Here is a 19,903-nt window from a genome sequence, read left to right as displayed (position 1 = left end):
CGTCTGATTGATACAATTTGTCATGCTCCCCAGCATTGTGTCTGCCTTTAGAGACTGCATTAACTGCTTGTGCACACAATGGAGTTTCATCCTGTCATGTAACACTTGGGGTTTCCAATATGGCTCAGGGTCCAATGTGGTAGACACATGCTGCTTTGAAGAGCTGCTATGCTTAAAAAAGAAGACAGGTAAATGGAAAAGAGGGACACAGTAAAGAGATGGCTTCCTTGGAGCACAGGCACAGAGTTTTGGCACAAATGTAGATCTCCATTATTATTGTCAAGACCTTCGCACGCGGGACATTCTGCCATCCTCATGTCAAAATCTCTGCTGGATACCAGCCCTGCATGCGTGATTTCTCTTTGAATATTTTGCAGGACATTGCGATTCCAAATTCATACTCATGTTGTTTTTCACTTGATTGATATTGCCAGGAGTGACCTTTGGCTGACCAAGGTGACAAATACTTCAGCTGGTTGGGAGGGTTAGAGCCACAGTGCTTTAACATGAGCTCTCTGGTCTGGAATGCCAGGTCTTTTTTGTGAGGGGCTTGTTGAGCAATTTGAAAACCATTCATTCCTCCAATGAAAATGATTAAAACCACAAACAAAACAAAAGAAAAACATGACAGCATGTAGCTGGCAGGAACACTCATTAATGTAACAGTGGAGTGTCCTTATTGAAAGCAAATATCCAGGATACCAGCTATGTACCTAGATTTTTTTGACTGTTAATAACTTACACGGACAGGAAGTTAGTTCATGGTCAAGGAATTGTGAAAAGCTGGGGCTCCAGGAGGTTTGCCACCTACTTGTGATTCTGCAGAGCTTGAATTGCATGTCCTTAAGTATGAGCCTTTGTATGTTACCAAACGAGCATCTACCCTAAAGGCAGAATTTGACCCTAATGACACAAACTCCAAGGGCCCCAGCATGTAACTGGTGGAAGAATATGGGGTTTTGAATGCTCAACTCTCAAATGTTACCAAACTTTGAGCAAGAAAGTGCTCATTTAAAGAAGTCAGATCATGTGTCTGAGTTTTAGCCTTGAAGATTTTTTCAGTGACAAATCCTCCATTTTTGTTTTACTGCATACCAAAGGGGATTTCTCACTATTCAAGAATGTCTTGCTGTTACAGATGAAAGACACTCCAAGAGAGAGACACTAACTTTAATGCCATCCCTAACAATCTGCCAGAGCTCAGGACAGCTTATGAGTTGAGATTTTTAGCTTACTATCTCCTGTTTTTGTTAGAGAATCTAAGAGCCTCACACAGATATTTAATTCATTGTTTCCTTTTCCCACTCCACCCTGCATTCCCAAAGCAAAGAAAACCATTGTTTCCTATGTGTGTGCATGCATATGTAAACATCTTCAAATCCATCAGGCCATCACCTCATGTTTCATCATTTATGTGCAGGGATAGGCACTGAAATTCTCAAGCAGAAGTGTTAGGTGTTAGAAATCTCTGCTTCACTCTGCTTCAGAATTCAGTGCCTGAACACCATTTATACAACTTTTCAGCAGCATCAGTCAGGCCTCCACACAGCAGTTTGTACTTCTTTATTTTATAGACTACAGTTCTCACTTCAGATTGCTATAGCACTGATGTGAGGAACCTGGTTTTTCAGACTACATCCAGAACACTGTGGTTAATATATGTTCTTAGCACCTCCACAAGTCAGCCAGTTTTGTCACACATTATGTAATTCCTCCCACTACTCCATGTCTGAAAGTTCTAGCTCTCTGTTGTCAAAAGAAGAGGGAAAGAGGATAGTATCAGTGGAGTAGTTGTGGCAAAAGCAAATCAGTTGTGACTAATTTCTGTAAGAACAGAAGCCTCTATGAAAAGATAAGCCAATTCCTCAGGTAATAAATGTTGGTAGAATTTGATGGAAGCAAACAGAACTATCGTATTTCCCATCACTTTACGATGTGGTCCGTGAACAACTGCTTCCCATTAGGGCTACCATCCACTTCTTTTTCCTCTTACTAATTATGTTCTTTGTGTCATTATTCTCTATGGATGTCTTTGTCTGGCCATCACCCTCAATACTGGTGAAATAAAGTGGTTTGGTTTTGCCTTTAGAAATACTTCCTGTACAAGCCCTGGGTTTTATTTTAGTTTTACACGTTCCATCAGAGCTTTCTGCATGTAGCTTGCTCTGCTGTCATCTTTGATTAGGCCTTCAACATTCACTCAAAGCTTACTGCTACCATATACTGAAATTGGCAGATCTGCTCAATGACTGAACTATGATTTCCTGTACCTTTTCCACAGCCTTTACACCTGCAAAGACAAAACATGGCATTAGAGCAAGGTACACTTAAAGCAGAGAAAATTTAGAAATATATGTGAAAAACACCTACACACATACTGCATTCAAACATTAGGCTATTTTGCTTAATGGTGTAAAATAATACGATTAAATAAACTGATTTAATGCTCAGAGGAATAAAATGACCTCTAAGTAATCATGACAGCAGAATGATTCTTCATTACTGAAATGCCTACTTGAGTTCTACTGATTTTAACATTTGACTATCAATCTCACCTTTAAAGCAATGGGAGAGGACTGGGATTTCACTCTGTTCTTATAGGTTCCTGAGAGCTTAAACTGGTTTATCCCTGAAAGGCTAAATATAAATGCAGCACAGAAAGAACTACAGTAAACAAGTTTATCAGTATAATTTTCTGGGCAAAGTTTTACAATCTTATATTATCAAGTTACTAAATTTTGTAGTAACTTAATTTGCAAATGGTACGTGGCCTAACCTAACCTTAATTTGTTCATATGTTCTATGATGCTGCAATAAATAAACATTACAGAGTGGGAGAATGCTCATCAGTGATTAAGAATAGCATATAACAGTTCTCATATTCTTTCTTCTAAGCAAACAACCAAAATACACTGCCAGTACTATGTATGGTAGATTGACTGTCTGTTTTCAGGCTTAGAGATTAGAGACAGATGAAGTCATTTTATATTTTTGTATCGGACTGGATTTTCACTAGTATTTATACTAATTAGTTACTTTGACTTAAAACCTGAACTACATGTTTTTCTAAAGCAAGGGTCTCTTAAGAATGTACAGTCTGAGTTTCAGGCCTTACGTTCCCTCCGGTGCCTCTTGATCATGGCTTTGTCCTGCCTCATCTTCATTTTGGGAAGATGCTGATGGCTCCTCATCCTCTTTTTCATTATTACTATCAACTCCCTCCCCTTCATTCATCCTCTCTTCTTGTTCTTCAACTCCAGGCACCTGTTGCTCCTCCTTCGTCTCCTCATCTGCTGACTCCCTCTCTATCTCCTGCCCAGTTATCCTTTGACAAGCATCATCAACAGCATCATCTTCTTCCTGTACTGAGCTTCTCCTGTAGCAGCTTTCAAAAGCTATTTCTTCTTTCTCCTCTGTTTCTTCAGAATGAGATTCAGGAGGATCCATCTGTAGCAGAACAGTACTTTCCCTCTCAGCATTTTCCTTGTTGAGCTTATCGACTTCTTCTTCGTGACAACAGGACTGGCTGTTCTGGATGACCCCCTCTGAAAGCAAATAGATCAGCAAGAAATACGTCAGTAGTTCTCTTAGAGTCAGTAACCATATTGAAGTAGAACTTGCATGCTCAAAATCACCTCCACTGTATTTTGAACAAAGCACTTGCTTTCTTCTCCTACTTTCAAGTTCAGTGTAAATATCTAAGTGAATGAAGAGCCCTAAGCTTCAGCAGAGTTCTTTTTCTTCAGGACTGGGACATCACGGGCCTTTCAGAAACAGCAGTGGAAAAAGCTTTTCTCATTCAAATTTATTGTCAGGTTAATGAGACCCTGGTGCAAAGCTTTTCTTTGAGCAGTTTACCACCAACAAAGCTGGTGAGGAGTCTTAAGCAGAAGTCTTACAAGGTGTGACTGAAGAAACTGGGCTTGTTTCGTCTGGAGAAGAGGAAGCCCAGGGGAGACCTAACCACTCATTACAACTACCTGAAGAGAGGTTGCAGTGAGGTGAGATGATTGCTCTCTTCTCTCAGGTGCAATAGGACCAGTGGTAATGGCATCAAGTTGTATCAGGGGAGGTACAGGTTAGATATTAGGAACAATTTCTTCTCTGAAGGAGTGGTAATGCATTGGAACAGGCTGCCAGGGAGGCAGTGGAATTGCTGTCCCTGAAGGTGTTCAAGAAATATGCAGATGTGGCACTGATATGGTTAGTGGGCATGGAGGTGATGGGTCAGTGCTTAGACATGATCTTTGAGGTCTTTTCCAACCTTAATGATTCTATGATTCCATAATTCTTTACACATAGACACATGACAAGTTGCTTGGATGTGATGGCAACATGTTTCTTGTACTATTCTCATGTATGCTGGTGAGCACATACAGAACCCAAGCAAGAGCTGCTCAGGAGAGCACTGGTGACTTCTGTGAGGGTTATTAGTGAAGTAGTAAGGACTTTGCAGCTTTGCTCTTAGGAACTTGAAACTGATCAGAAGAAAAAACATTCTAACCTGCTGAATCTGGTGGTTCCTCCTCTTGTATCGAATTTGTTCCCGTCTCACTCAAATGCAACTTTTCTTTGACGACCTGTGGAAAAGGCAATAGATACATCAGTCAGCAAACAGAGTGTTCACATTGCATTTTTCCTCATGAATCTGCAGCCTGATTTATCTGGTGAGTCCAAGTAATCTGTGATCTGCCCAGAAAATATCAAGATTGAGCCACAGGGACTTAAAAGCCTTCCAGAGATGAGCTGTTACCCTGTACAGCTTTTGCTGTTAAAACTAGTTTCGTTAAAGGAAAACTAGAAATATTTAATATTCTACCAAAAAATTTAGTAGCAGTCTTACTGAAAACAATTCAAAAAGATGTTTGCTGTTAATCCACATCTGGTAACAACATTTTTAACCATCCAACAATTTATTACAGGCTGACTGAGACAGTTACCAGGAATCAAGAGAGTATAAACCATCCTGACAGCTTTCTAGTGTGCTCTCATCTGTATTTTACAATGTTACAGTGACATCTAGAGGTGTTTTATGCCTTGCCAGCTCCTCAAAAGCAGCTATTACCTCTACATTTATGGCTATTTACAAATATTTTTATGCCGTTTGCTCAGCGTGTTTTTTCACTCCTAGACTTGTGGTAGGATGGTGACTGGTGTTTCTTTTCCACCTGCCTTCTTCTTGCAGTACTATGAAACCAATGCTGTCATTTAGTAATGTATCTGAAGGGTGTGAAAAATGCAGAAACTTCCAAATATTTTCCAGAGAGAATACATTCTCTCTTTGAGCATTGTAATGCGTTTCAACAAAATGTACAGGGTCAGGCACTAAATTTTGACTGTTTCAACCATGTAAGTTGGTGGTGTTGCTTTAATTTCATAAAGCTATATAGAAAACATGCATGAAAGAAAATCAATGAGAAACAAAAACAGTTAAGAAAAACAAGATAAAATTGCATGAAAGGATTTCGGCAGGACTTCTTCAGAAAATGTTGATCTGCAAGGGACAAAGAAACTGTGATGCGAACATGAGAATTGAGGCTGAAAATTATTTGGGATGCAGTTGTTCCCAGGAAGTTGCAAGCTGCAAAAAGGCCTAAACAGAACTAGCCAAGTACGCTTGAAAAATAAATCGGAGCCTTGTTCATATGGAACTTAAATATAAATGTCTCAGTTCCAGTGGATCACAAAGAATCAACCAATGCTTAGTCTGTTTTTCATGGTGGAAAGTGCTGAAAGAAGCATGGAAAACCCTTGGACTTACTCATTCTGCAATGTGACTGCAATTAGTAATGCACTCGGATTCCTGTAAGTATGTCAACCTCACCATACCACTGAGGACATCAGCTCTGATCAAATACAGTCAGCTGAGCAAATAACCAGAGAAACTGCCTCTGAGCTCTTTGATGCATGGGGCCAGATTTCACTTCTGCGTTCAGAACTAATTGCAGGCACACAGTGCTTCCTACTAAACACTGCTCTAGTTTGCAGGTGTGAAATACAGAAGTCAGCTTTTGAAAATCCACACCTAGTGGAATATTGGATGATGCCGAAAATCTGAAGCTGCCAGAGTGTTACATAAAATACTACACTGTTTATTCAAGCATCACTTCTGATCTCTTACATTTTAATAGCAGATGAGGAGCTCATGCTAATTCAAACGAGAGGGAAAAAAAAGAATACAAATAAAACATTTACTGGCAATCTTCAGAATAAATAAATGTAACTATTTGCAGTAAGTATAAAGCAGTAGTGCAGCAGAATAAAAAAACAAATGCAAGGACTAGATATTTGACTAGTACAATCTGTAGACATATCAGTGATATATGCATGTGCATTCCAGTTCTCTCCACGTGAAGGGCTTTGCTTTTAGTAGCAACATGTGACTTCAATTTGTCAAAACTTAATCCAGCAGTAAAAGCACGAGCTTGCTCTCATTATTTCTTCCCCTCAAAGGGTCAGATTGTTCCAAGTCTACTGGAGCTGGCTGAAGTCAATGGGCTCCTTCCTCCTGGCCAGACGCCTGCTGCAGGAGACATGGCAACCTGCCCTGAGTTCATCCACTCACGTCCCCAAGATGTCCACCTGGGTAGAGACACCCATTGCCAAGATGTCTACGTGCAGGCAGCCAGGCCAGTCCCCCCAAGACTCTGCAGCCTGTGAGCACCCAAGGCCATCATGCTTTTCTGAAAACTTCACCTGAAAAGCATAGAAGTGTCTTAGTGGCATCCATCCTGCCTGCCTACTGTTCATGTTTCTTCCTTCAGTCTGATAACTGCGCTCTTTCAAGAGATCTTTTAATTCAATTCCGGTGAGGTTTCATTTATTCATGTATTATTCATCCTGAAATTTGGTGATGTGTGATTCTTTTCTGTCTATAATTTCTAAAAGTATATGAATCAATATTCCTTAGTGCCAATTAGACTTCCACCCTATTGCTTTGCCTCTATTTAACGATCTGAAGATATACAACTAGGATTATGGCACTACAGACATTTTCCCTATCCATACCAGCCCAAAGTTTTCAATGAAGTTTTCATTTTAATACCAGAAAATGTTAAGTACTAAAGGTTACACTGTGATGCCACAAAATACACCAAAGTAAAAAGGTGCCTTCACCTACAAAAGTTGGTATTGTGTATTCAAAACACATTTTGTAAACTAAACAAACTCCTTCATAAAGAACTTTGCTAGAGTCTAAGTAACGGAGAGAGAATAAAAACCCACATGGTGATAACAGAATAATGCAAGATATTCTGGAGGCTAAAACTTTTGAAAATTCTTTAAATTGACTTTAAAAAGTACATCATGAACCTTGCAGAAATTAAGCAATAAGAAATCGTATGTATAAATATAATATACTTTAACAGAGATTTAAAATGCAGTGAGAGATTAATGTTTTTTTATAGACATCTGACCCTTTTTTAATGAGCTGCACTTAGTTAAATTCCTTCTTTATACCGAAGCAGTCTTAACCTTGGAATGTTTTCCTAGCTAACTTTCAATTTTTTTATACAGCTAATAAAACTCTTTGATTTTTTTTTCCTATTTAAAAAAAAAATAAAAAAAAAAAATTGTAATGAATGGCCTCATGAAGCAGCCCCAAGTTTTTAGCTAGAGGTCCTTTATCACTCCATCACATTTCATTTGATGACGAGACGTTATTCTCAATTTCACTCATCTGAGATCAAGACAAGCAATATTGCACACATCTAGAACACTTTTCTGGCTTAGTTTCTATTTCTCAAGTTCTTAAAATACGTTGTAGCTCATTGTTACTACAAGATATCCTGGCTTGGTATCAGCTCTGATCACCATGCATTCATCAATATGATTGTAGTTACTCAAGCTTTGTGAAGATTTCATTTCATTCACATCCAGAAATTAGCCATGTTTTTTTCCACCTGACCACTGTGAGATGAATGCTCTCAGTACTTCACACGTGGGAGAATGCATTGTGTACAGTGGAGGTCCTGGGGTACCAGAATGCATTGTGATGACTCCTGCACTATCCCCAGAACCCAGTGCTCAGCCTCTCCTTCACTTTTATCTTCCTCTTCAGTATTCATTCCTTCTTTGTCTTCCTTCCAAGAACTCAGCAATGCTGAACAATTCTGATACAAACTTATAAATGGTAGAAAATGCACCCATGGGAACTCTAATTTCATGGCAGGTGGTACATCTGCCACGTGACTTTATTTTTTGCTATGCTACACAATCCACTGGCACCTTCTGGCAGAAAGAATATCTTCCACAATACTTACAGTGCTCTTTGAAGTAGATAAGAAATCACCCTTCTATGTAATTCAAACACAAATCACAAGGATCTTTCAATCACACGTCAAAATGAGTTTAGCCATGAGAATCATAATTCCCTCTCTAGGAAATATAAGAGAGTTTGTGTGTGACATGCTGTCTCAAAAAGCCATTGGTAGTAATCTCTGCATGAAGACACATACTAAAAGCAGAAAACTCCCTTAGGATAACATCATCATAGGTGAGACTGCCTCACATCTCTCCTTCTCCACACTTCTGGATGTCTTCTCATGTGTGATCACTGACAGGGTCCCATGTGCTTCACAGGTTGCTCATGTGCATCATATGTACCTGCACCAAATCCCAAGAGCTTTCTAGGTGCCATTCTCCACATTTTTCACATTACTGTTAAATGTCTCATTCTCTGTAGTGAGCTCCACTGACTCCACTGTGAGAAAGCAGGGGAAAGGTACAGCTCAAAACTCGAAAATCTCCACCTATCCATTACTGGAGCAATTTTGTGCTACAGCATCAGTTAAGAAGACTCATTCATATTTCACACCTTTACTAACCTATCTGTGCTAAGCATGTAATGAAATCCACAGCAAATACGTTCAGACTTCTTGAACAATCCTTCACAAGCCACTTTTGGGAAATCACACCGCTGGGAGACTTCCAAAGAGTTACAAACTTCAAAAACCATTCCCTGCAGCTTTGATGACTCACTTTTAATTGGACTCCAGAAACACAGGTTTCCTGAAAACGAACTTCATTTAACATGAAGGGGCTCTGGGTGTGTGGGGAGGGGAAGTTCTCTTCATTTTCCCTTTACAGACATATTTTCCTGTGGGACCTCACCACAAAGGCAGCAAAAAGAATGTGCTTGGACTCATCCCAGGCTCTGCTGGGGCTGCTGCCCAGCCAACATCGCTGCTCCGTGTCACTGGTGCACATGTATACAAAGCCCAGGATGCTGCCAATGCAACACCAAATCAAATACATTCCTGAGTAGTTTCCCTTGTCATCAAAAGCCAGCATGATGAAGCTCTGCACTTAATTGCAATGGCACTCTCTCCTACAGGAGGAGGCATTCAAGCATGGTATCCTACCTACCAGCAGATATATCTGACCCCTGCTAGGGGACACCTGAAAATTGATTGAATAGGTAGAACTCCTGATGTCAAAAGGTGGACTGTAGATAACTGGAGCGAGCAAAGAATTCTTCCCTGGGCAAATCCCTCCTACTACTGTCTCTCCTCTTCAAAGGAGCCTTCTTTTACAGGACTGCTCCCTGATGACCTTTGTCTTGCTCTCCTGCACTCTCTAGTTACATCTGTATCTCACGAGGTCTCTTTAGATTTGCAAAGGAATTGCAGTGGATTCTTAAAATGGTGGCAGTAACACACAGGCATTAATGTCATACCAAAAAGCCATCCGAGGCTATGTGCAGGTATTTAGAAATTGGTAGTGCCTGCTTTGATTCCACACATTCCTCAGGTAAAGAAGGAGCAAAACCACAACTGCAGTGCCCAGGGCTGGATCCTACCCAAGGAATATTGACAGCAGAGGGCAAGTTCAGGTGCTAAAAGAAAGCAAAAGTATACAATGTTCTGAATTGGAAGTGCATGAAAAACCTCCTATTGGTGTCAGTAAGGGAGAAAGCAGGGCAAAACGAGACGAAGATGTCTTGTCTGGAGAAAACTTAAAGGCTTTATAAACAGCAAAAGTGAGGGAGATAATTATAACTCTAATAGTGTATGGCTCACTCAAAAACTGGATTATCTCTACTGAGGACAGATTTGGAGAAAGGCATTGGTTCCGAGGTGCAGAGAAGCACTCCCAGTTATAAAGGCAACTAAAGCCACTGACATTGTGTTGCCCAAGCAGCGTACACATCTACTGAGATCCTGCACAAAGACTCTACCCTCTAAACTACTGAGGATTGCAGAAACTCTTGCAGACAGAATTAAAGAAGAAAATGAAACAACTCCTGCCTGTTCGGCTGGAATATGAAATATTTACAGAACATGGCCAATGTGGAAAGAAGGAAAATAATGCATGAGGGGCCAGTTAGTATTTGTAGGCAAAATGAAGGAATCAGAATAATGGTTACAAGCTGAGGCTGAATGGATCTTAAAACACAGATTGCAAACAGAAGTTTAATTGCCGACTTCAATTAAAGCAATGAGTGACTTGCAATTGCACTGTGATACCTGTGCAGGAGGGACAGAGGGTTCAAACAGAAAGCACAACTCCCAGTGCTGGCGAGTTTTAACGTGGGAAACAGCCTCAAACTGCTCATAGTTTTTAGTCCTGTGGAAAAGCCTGTTGAAATGGCAAGTGACCAAAATTACAGCAAGTTGCAAGCAAATGCAGAAAGTTCCTCATCACTTTATGATGGCAACAAAATGGACTTCATGACCCTCCAGGTGAGTATTTCCAGGTTAATAGTATAGAATCGCTAAACTGTTTAATTTGGAGGAAATAAGTGAAATATTATTTTACCCTCCTTTCTGATAAGTGGAATGAACAAGACTGAAAGTGGAGTCACAGTGTCATTTTGCAACAGGATTATCACGGACTACTTAGAAAGGTGAAATTGAGGAAAACCTCAAGATTTTAAAGACACTGGTGTAGAACTGCTGATTTCCCTGAGTGGTAGTAGTAAGAAAAAAAGCTCAGAAAAACAAGTAATGAATGCTTCTCCTCTCAGCCACTGGTGATGGGGTCATGCCGTATGTGGTGGAAAATGGCTGGGAGACATTTGGCAGTGCTGACAAAGCATGAAGTGTCTGCAGTCTACACAATATTATAACTTCAGCCCAAAACAGAAATAAACTAAGCTCCTGTACAAGGCAGCAGTGGTATTTCAGGATGGCAGTAAAAGGCAGGAAAACAGAAATTTTGCTTCAGAAGAAAGTGATCCCTGTATTTTGCAGAGCACAAGAAGTCCCAGTGGGGCCTGTGATCTGGAAACTGTTCCAGATGCTGCTGAAGCCAGAAAAGAAATTGCTTATCATCAGCTACTTATCAGCACTTCTTTACATCTTTCCCATTGCCCTTCTTCCCATCCAACAGAAGCAGTCCCCTTTTTGTTTGTTCCACCTCTTCAACTGCTGTCTGTCCAATTCTATAAGACTAGCCAGTTAGGAAAGAGTCAAAACCAATTCTACAATTAATAAAGCAAAGAGTACCTCTCTAAAGAGGGAAGGATAGGAGGACAGGTGACTAAGCAGTATGTGAACACAACACACTGCTTTATATGGATGCATCATGGCCACCTCTTGCACAACCTACTTGTAAGTAGGGCTGACTGGATTATTTTGCAGATCCAGGCTGAGGACAGCCAGCTATCTGTCAGGCAGCTCAGCCACCTCAGCTCAGCAGCACATGGCATGGCCACTGGGAAAGGTGGGCAAGGCACATCATCCCAAACATCAGATCACATCCAGCAGTGCACAAAAACAGGTACTGTCTTTCCAAACAGGCGAATGGCCATAAGGAAACAGAACAGAGCTGAGCACGTATAAACTGATGGCAGGATTGCTCAGTAATGCCATATGGAGGCCAACCGGGATAACAAAGATGTTGGTCTTACTGACTGGTGGCTGGCAATTCTGCACTGTTGCAAATTGCTTTCAGGTGGAGACCAGGGACAGTAATAAAGATTTTGCTAACAGAAGCAAGGGTGTCACATAACTGGGTAGGTCTATTCATTGCTGTGCCACCAGGTATCACTGGTACATCTCAGGTGCAAAATTCTGCAAGGGTGAGAAGATATCTAACCCCCTATTTTTCCGTTTCTTAGCCTTTCTTTTTCCTTTTGTCACAATAATTTAAAACCTCACTTGTAAATCTGTTTTGAATATGTGGCAGGCAGAGGCACAAGGCACCAGCTTCACAGAGTCTTATGGACCATGCTTCTTACTATCTTGCTCAGAAATGTTTTTCACTATTAGGCAGAAGAGTTTGTCCTGAATGCAGATAAATACTGGCTGCTACTAAACCAACAGGCATGCTGAGTCTCTGCTGAGGGATGTTCTTAATGTAGTGCTGAATTCATGTTTTTACTTAGAACTGAGTTGACTAAGTGTTTACTAAAGCCATCTGCTGTTCAAAAGAAAGGCAGATAATTTTATGATGGTCCTATGCTAATAAATCAAACACACAGACAGGAAGGCAATGACAAGCTAACATATGTATGCTATCTAATAAAACAAACAAAATATTAGCAAAGTAATACTATCACCAGCATGACTCCAGACATGTTCCTGCTGCCTTTCATAAGCCCTAGTGCTAGACAAGGCTTAAAGGACTAAAGACTCCTTACCTCCCCAAAAGTCACTCTGAACAACAGTGGAATAGTGAGGAGATTACAAATGGAGATGCTGCTGGAATAAAGGCAGAGATCCAAATCACCCCTCCTCTCTTTGGGTCTTTCTATCAAATCCAAGCCTGCCACGTTCTACTACACATCTGGAAACCCTCCCATCCCATCTCCCTTGTCAGGAACATCACTTCCCTCCCACAGCACCAGCCATGACCTGCCTCATCTGCTGCACAAACCAGCACCCATACATTCACCAGTGAAGCAACCATGGTCACCTTCTCTCTCTTAATCCACAGACAGCTTCTGTCTCAGCAATCCTTCCATTACTTAGATGACTTGTGGGCCTCCCTGTGAATAGGACTTTCACAACAGATGTTTTCACTGATGTTTTAAAAAGCAAAAGAAGCCATGAGATCAAAATAAATAATCTTTTCTCATCGAGGTAATGGTACAAAAGGTGAAAAATTCTCTTTTGTTCAAATTCATTCATTGAAATTAGTCCAACTTGATGTTCAGAGAAGGCCTGTAAAAACCACTTTTACTGTTTGTGCTGTTTAGCAGGGCAGCTATTTTTCCCTTTAGCTACTGAAACAAGGCTGCACAGATTACACCATTACATAGTGGTGAATCATCCAGTTCAATGGACTGATCTTTACAGGATGCTCTATTGCTGCTACTCAGCAGTGGCTACTGTTAAAGTTCCTGTTATGGCTCAAACACATCGTGTCTAAGAAATGAAACTGCCTAAGAGCAAGCAAGCTAAAAAGCACCTGGTATGCTGAGGACAGCTTTTCAAGTAACACTGGGCACCTATTTTCAAGGAAGGTCATTTCCATTAGTAACTACACATAGTTCTTCTTCTGCTCCAAAATTTGAGATAAATTCCTTAAATTACTCTTCAATGATCAAACAGTGAAGTCTGACTGTGATTTTCTGGGGAGAAGAAATAAAATGAATGCGAAAAAGAATAACAAAGGCAACATTTTTAGCTCATTCTGGTTTCAACCTAGTTGTTAGAAGAAACTTCTTAGTTTTCTAGTGCTACCGGGCTTCTTTAAGCTATGAAGAATATTTAAGCTACCTTACAAGAGTCTATGATAATCAAAGGACCCTTGTTTTTTTGTGTTCTCTGAATCTGGCCTGTAAAGAACATAACAAAACTCCCGTTATGGTGACACAGGCATTTTTCCTCCAAGGAAGTTACAAAAGCTGCATCTCCAGTTACAGTAACCTTACCTAGGATCCCAATTTAGAACACCTCCCTCCCCACTGATGTCAGCAAAAATACAAGATCAGAACATCAGAACAGTTAATTTCCTCTTCTTTGGAATAAAGGACATCACACACATGCACATTCCTGTTCCAAAGTCTATTGTAGTCATTGGAAGGTTTTTCAACAGTTTCACTGAGCTCTGGACCACACAACATGTAACACGACTGCTGCAACTTGATTTAACTCAACAATTATAAATCCAGTAAAATGTTCAAGACCCAAACCTACTGATCTCTGTTACAATCTTCTTCACTGATGTCAGTGACCCCTAATTATGTTTTATAACAATGAAGAGATCATTAGAAAAAAGCAGAGGTAGTAGTCAGAGGTGAGTAGATTTTTGTATTTTTTTTTTACCAAAACTTGCTCGGTTTGTTCTAATACATTCCATTTTTCTAAAGAGTATGGGTTGTTCTCTCTTAAATGTTAGCGAAATGGAAAAGCTAAGCATGTAAGACAACATATCTATGGCTTGCAATGATTCTTGACAAGACGAGAAAGAAACCTAGGCTCACCTTTTCACTCCTCTTCTTGAGCAGAGCATCAGCTGTTGTCGCTGAGAAAATCTGCATCCCAAAACCATGTCCAGCTGCTTTTGTATAATCACCTGCCTTGCAAAGCTTACGTTTCAGAATATGATGTTTTCCACATGAATGATGAATTATTAATGCTTTAACCTTCTCAGCCAGAGGCCCTACAAGCTTCTGTATTGCAGAAACGCTTTGTTCCAGTCCATCCAGTCTTTTAACTTGCTGCTCTGCATTCCTGTTTATATCAGAAAGAGATTTCTTCATCTTAAGGCAAAGCCTCTTCATGTGATTATTTCTCAGATTTTTGCTTCTTTCCATTTTCAATCCAGGCTCAGATGTCTCCGCTTTTACAATCTTGATATCTTTTTCAATGCAATAGATTTCTTGGGAAACGCTGTTCAGTTTCTTAAGCACATTGTCTTGCAGCATCAACAGCTTATCTATTTTCTGTTCAAGGAAGGCAAACTTCATATCCATGACATTAAAACCTTCAGTGCTGACATCACTGCTTACAACACGACGAATCTGCGGGGGCTCCATTGTATTATCAGACCTCTGGCTTTGCAAAGCATTTGGATCAAACATTTTTGCCACGTTGTTGACCATAGATGTAGAAGAGCTTTGCCTGCTGGATGTGGTCATTTTGCAAGTTTAGGCTGGGGGAGGAAACGCTCTGATGCTCAGCTGCTGAGGACGGTATCAGTTGCAAAGGCTTCCCATCCAGACTGCACTGGTATACAGCCTACTTTATTGACTCCAACTCAACTAATTAAGTAACTACTCTTCCACATTTGACTAAAACAGAGGAAAGAGACACCCAAATTACTTAGGAAGAAAAGCGCCTTGAATCCATTAATAATATATATGCATATATCTGTTTCCAAATGAAGCAAATAGAGAAATGAGCATCCTAAATGCACTCGGTTCAGTGACATCAGCCCTAGCAGGGACAGAACTATTTGCACTCCAAGGGAATTTGTCAGCAAAAATGCTACATGATACATGAGAAGTAGAGACACTTTGGCAGTAGTGCTGCTGCTTTCCAGAAGCCTAATATGTAATGTGATCCTTGCTCTGAAGAGAATAAGGGCCCTGTAAGGGCCCTTAAGCATGGCTGCTTGAAATTGCTACGTCTTAAGGTGAGATTTTCAGATGAAAGCCTCTATTGCTTGAGAAGCATCTTATGCCAGCAGGAAGTTGATGGAGTTGTTAAAAACAAATACACTGAGGAAAGTAAAAGAAGGAGATGCTGAATGGAGATTTGTGGGAAAAAAAATAAAAATAAAAATGAGAGCCCTATTCTCTGCTTAATATTTCAGCTACAACATATCTAGCTCTCTACACAAAAGCAATTCCCTTCACATCCAAAATCTCAATTCATATCTGTATTTACTGAGGCTATACTAACTTGCTACAAATTAAGGGGCTCTTACATTTTATTGTGATCTGTCATCCAAAATTCCAAAAATTGATAGACTTTCTTTACTTTGCCTGTCAGAACATGTCATAAAAACAGTGATTAATATTAATAACTCAGACAGTCTGCTTAATTTTTGCAGAAGACTTTCATTCTTTTCAGAAGGACAAGATTGGACAAAGAAGAATCAGCCTGAATAGGAATAGGATGAGTCTGAATTGCTGGACATTTCTCATGTTAGTTAGAAAAATAAAAGCAGATTTTAAGAAGTAAATATTAGAACCAGAGCTTTTTTTCAAGTCAATCATATTCGATGTGAGCTAAAAGCACATCGGTATGGATCACTCTGATGGAAAAAGGGTGCTTTTGAGATACAAGGAAAAGACTGCCCAGGACAGGTGGCTGTCATAGACTGACCACACATAGCACAGTCTGCACTTGTGCAGAATCTCACAGAATGCAACAGGTAAAGTCAGCTGTTGGAAAACAGGCAGACTGTAGCCCTGCTCAAAGGAACAAGAGCTTCTTTTGTGTGCGAACCAGGAGAAACCAGCCTCAGTTTATCCATCCTTTTAATGGCGAGCGTGAGGGATAACTTGCTAAAGCATGCAGTGAGTTCTGAATATCTAGAGCACTGAATATTCTGTAAAGATTGGTTCTGTTCACAAACTGAAGGATATGAAAGATCTCCTTATTTCTGGGTGCCTTTTACAGTCAAACACAGCTGACGTTTTAAAAAGTATTTTCTCACAGTCATTTATGAATCAGTATACAGCCAGTGTTGATAAGCTAATTCAGCAGCTTGTTCTCAGGTTACCACAGGTTAATAAAGGAAAGAAGTTCCTGGGCACATTTGTCACCTACTGGGAGCAGCGTGTTACTGTGACTGAAAGGTGAACTGTGTCCATGCATGACGCTGAAGCGTGGAACAGAATCTCTTCTTTACATAACAGACATTACCAAGAGGTGACCACCACGTGTCATTGTGCGTAGCACGTTCTCTGAGCGGAGCGAGAAGGTTAAATGATTTTAAAATAGGAAGCAGGACAGGAGGGAAGAAAACGACAGGGAATTTAGGGATCCCTATTTCATGGGAAGAATAATATACAGAGCAGCAGTTAAAAAATGAAGAAGATTGAAGCAAAGAAAATCATGGAGGCTCCTGCAGAGAGCAGTTATGTTTAAATCCCTTTGCCTTTTTCCGTTCATCCCTGTTAGAAAGATAAACTAAACCCTCCTGACAGTTTCACATCTGCAGAAGCCTGTTAGACACAGAATTCCAGGAGAGGTGTTTGCATGCCTGTAAAATGGCCAGGTTTGCAGAGCCATTTATCTTGTGTGAAGTGCCAGCTCAGAAGCTCACTGGGAGCTTCCTCCGACCCCCACTGCCCTGCACAAGCACGAGGTTAAAGGTTTGTTGTGCCTTGCCACCCAGTTAGGGCTCCTGCTCAGGGGGTTTCATAGGGAAAGCCTGTCAGCTGCAGGGATCCTCTCCAAAAGGAACATTATGTTGTAACAGCAAGGAAATGATAAAAAAAAAAAGGACACGTGGATAGTAATGGCAAAATCATGTGTTATATTACTGCGCACAGCCACATATGTTAAACATTTAAATCTCTTCTAACAGTTGCCCAGGGAAATGTTATGTGAAATACCTCAAACCAATACTATAAATACTAATAAAAATGTTAAGGTCTGTGAGGCAAAATCCTATTATCAGATATCTTCAGTGAAGTCCTATTGATTTTATATTGTGCCACAACATGAAAAAATGCCAGGCACTTTTCAAATGTAGAAAACCAGCTATGAAAATGCTTCACTACAAGCCTATCTGTATGTGTTAGCTCTGTCTGAAGCTGACATGAGTTAGGAGAGAGTACTGCTGTGTGGAGGTTAGAAGAGCAACAAAAAGAAATTTAACAGCAGTTTTCTTCCTGGGTCCAGGGAGGTGTTGCCAGTTAAGTTCTTCAGAACTAGGAAGCTGATTGCTGCCTCTTGCCCAGCAAACTGGAGATACTCTTTCATGTTCAGATATCTTTCAGTGAGAGTCAGTTATTTCAGGTAATGACCGCTATAAAAACTAGTATTATTTACAGGATTTGCACATTTCTTTCTTTGCAGTGTGCATCATTACCACAGTTACGTGATAAAATTTAATAATATGTAATAACAGTATACATGAATAATCTGAGATATTTTAACAGCTGAATACCTGAATGTTTTTCCCAATAATTTAAATAATCTCTTATTGACTACATATATATGGTTATGAAATAAACCTGTAAAACAGCTATTTTTTTCTCCTCTTACAAGTTTTAGCGATGACTGAGTTTACTATAGCGGTTTCTTCCTGTTTTTCTTATGTTCAACTACCCATGGCCTGCTTCATTAATGAGCTTTGAGCTCACTGACTACATTCAGTTCTCACTTAGCCCCAGAAAAATACTTCTGTCACATTTCTATTCTTGTTATTCTAAACAGTCCATGTAAACCAACCCAAAACTACCCTCCAAGCCAGAACACTGGATGTAGAATTGCAACAGCAGTTCCCATGGTGCCTACAGAGGAGGATGGTTTTATCCCTGCTACCTCTGGTGCCAGATTTCAGGATCATTGGTTTGATGGTTGGAAAGCCTGTTGAATGATTCTGAGTTCTGAAGTTCCTCAGTTCTCTCTTCTGAGGCAAAAAAAGTGATACCAGCTTGACTGGATGGTATTTCCTCATCCATGCCATTCTTCCTCAGCTCTCAGTATCACTGTGATAACAGTCAATCATTTGAATTTGCACAGCACCAAAATGGCAAAAATGGCTGTAGGAGATTAAGGGCACAAACTGCAGTAACTGTAACCCTTCTTGAATGGAAAACAAAAAAGTATACATCTAAAATTCAAAAGAAACAGCAAAAGGAGTAGCAGTGGATAAGTGACAGCTCCAGTGACTTTCATATTTTTAACATCTCTACAGACAAGACACAACAAGTCTGCAGGACATGAGATAAAACTTCATGTGTAGCATCAGCTTTACATTTGTCAACAAGAGAAATAGGTAGGTTTCATTTCAGCCATTTGACTCATAAAGGGGTTAAAGGTGAAGACCAGGCAGGCTAGAGAAATAAGAAGTCTCCCTTCTGCTTTCTCTCTTGAACTCACACCGTGGTCAGTGTTATTTTCTCTGTACACATGAACATGAAAAATCTGGCTAGCATTAGGAAATTATCACAGACAAGCCAGTTTGCTTCCCCAGCTCTGTTAGCTTTGTGCTTCTGAATCACAAGCCTCAGGCTCAGAGGTGCCCAGACCAAGCTTTTAGCAGGCTCTGATCTTTTTGATTGGATATCAGTCTCACAGGTGTAAGAGCAACACAGCTTCAGAAAAATATCCTGCTAGTCCAGAACACCCAATCTAATCAGCAAGAAGAGCTAATACTTGCTTTTTAACATATATTTCATATGTGATAATTTATCTGTGCAAATAAAGCCTGATAACTGCTTTCTGCTTAAAAGACTTGTACTCTTGATTTTCACCAGCTCTTGGTCCTCTGACCATTCTGCTGAGATGCTAACTGCCCTGCCTTACCTTTTCTTCTTCTATCAGACTCACGTCATAGTTTTCCTCCCCAATCCCTTTTTTAACTTGACTTCAGTTTAGCTCAGTTCAGCTCAGTTCTTCATAACTGTTAAAGGCCCAGACAGAGCACCTCGTAAATTTATGGTTGCTGGCATCAACCATTATAATAAACAAGAGCACAAGTGGAAATATTTGAGTCAAATTCCAACTTTTTGGGCTCCAAGCTGTGTGCCAGGATATGCTATACTGAACTTTATCTGGAGAGCACAGTACCATGCTCATCAACTGTAAGCTATTCTAGACAACGTACCTCCTGAACTCCCATGTCTGGGTTGATATTTTACTACTGCAGAAGCTTGGAATATCTCTCCTCTGCTCTTTCCTCATAAATAACATGTAGATCCCTGCCATTCAGGAGTTTGCAGCAACTGTGTGATGCACGCTCCCCATTCCAACCATTGCTCGCTCCTAAGTGTAAGCACAATGTGTTTTTCTGACACTCCCACACCTATGTCTGAGCAAGAATCAGGCTT

General features: G+C 40.3%; 1 protein-coding gene across 4 annotated transcripts in view; it reads right to left on the bottom strand.

Annotated features, from left to right (window-relative positions):
• MYLK4 (myosin light chain kinase family member 4) overlaps nt 1-19,903 on the bottom strand; it is an 80,993-nt gene that overhangs the window by 17,646 nt on the left and 43,444 nt on the right. For 2 of the 4 annotated variants that reach the window (XM_048939804.1, XM_048939805.1), the window contains 3 exons: nt 4,505-4,580; nt 3,116-3,545; nt 2,271-2,290 (listed from right to left, as the gene is read on the bottom strand). In XM_048939804.1, coding sequence (XP_048795761.1) covers nt 2,271-2,290; nt 3,116-3,545; nt 4,505-4,580 — 526 coding nt within the window. Of the gene's footprint in view, nt 1-2,270; nt 2,291-3,115; nt 3,546-4,504; nt 4,581-14,371; nt 15,357-19,903 lie in introns of those variants that run through there. The other 2 variants (XM_048939803.1, XM_048939802.1) reach the window with 2 other exon arrangements.

Source organism: Lagopus muta, chromosome 3 (assembly GCF_023343835.1).
Source record: "Lagopus muta isolate bLagMut1 chromosome 3, bLagMut1 primary, whole genome shotgun sequence".
Classification (NCBI taxonomy): Eukaryota; Metazoa; Chordata; class Aves; order Galliformes; family Phasianidae; genus Lagopus; species Lagopus muta.
Note: the sequence above shows the minus strand (reverse complement) of the source record. Positions and strands in the feature narration are given on the sequence as shown.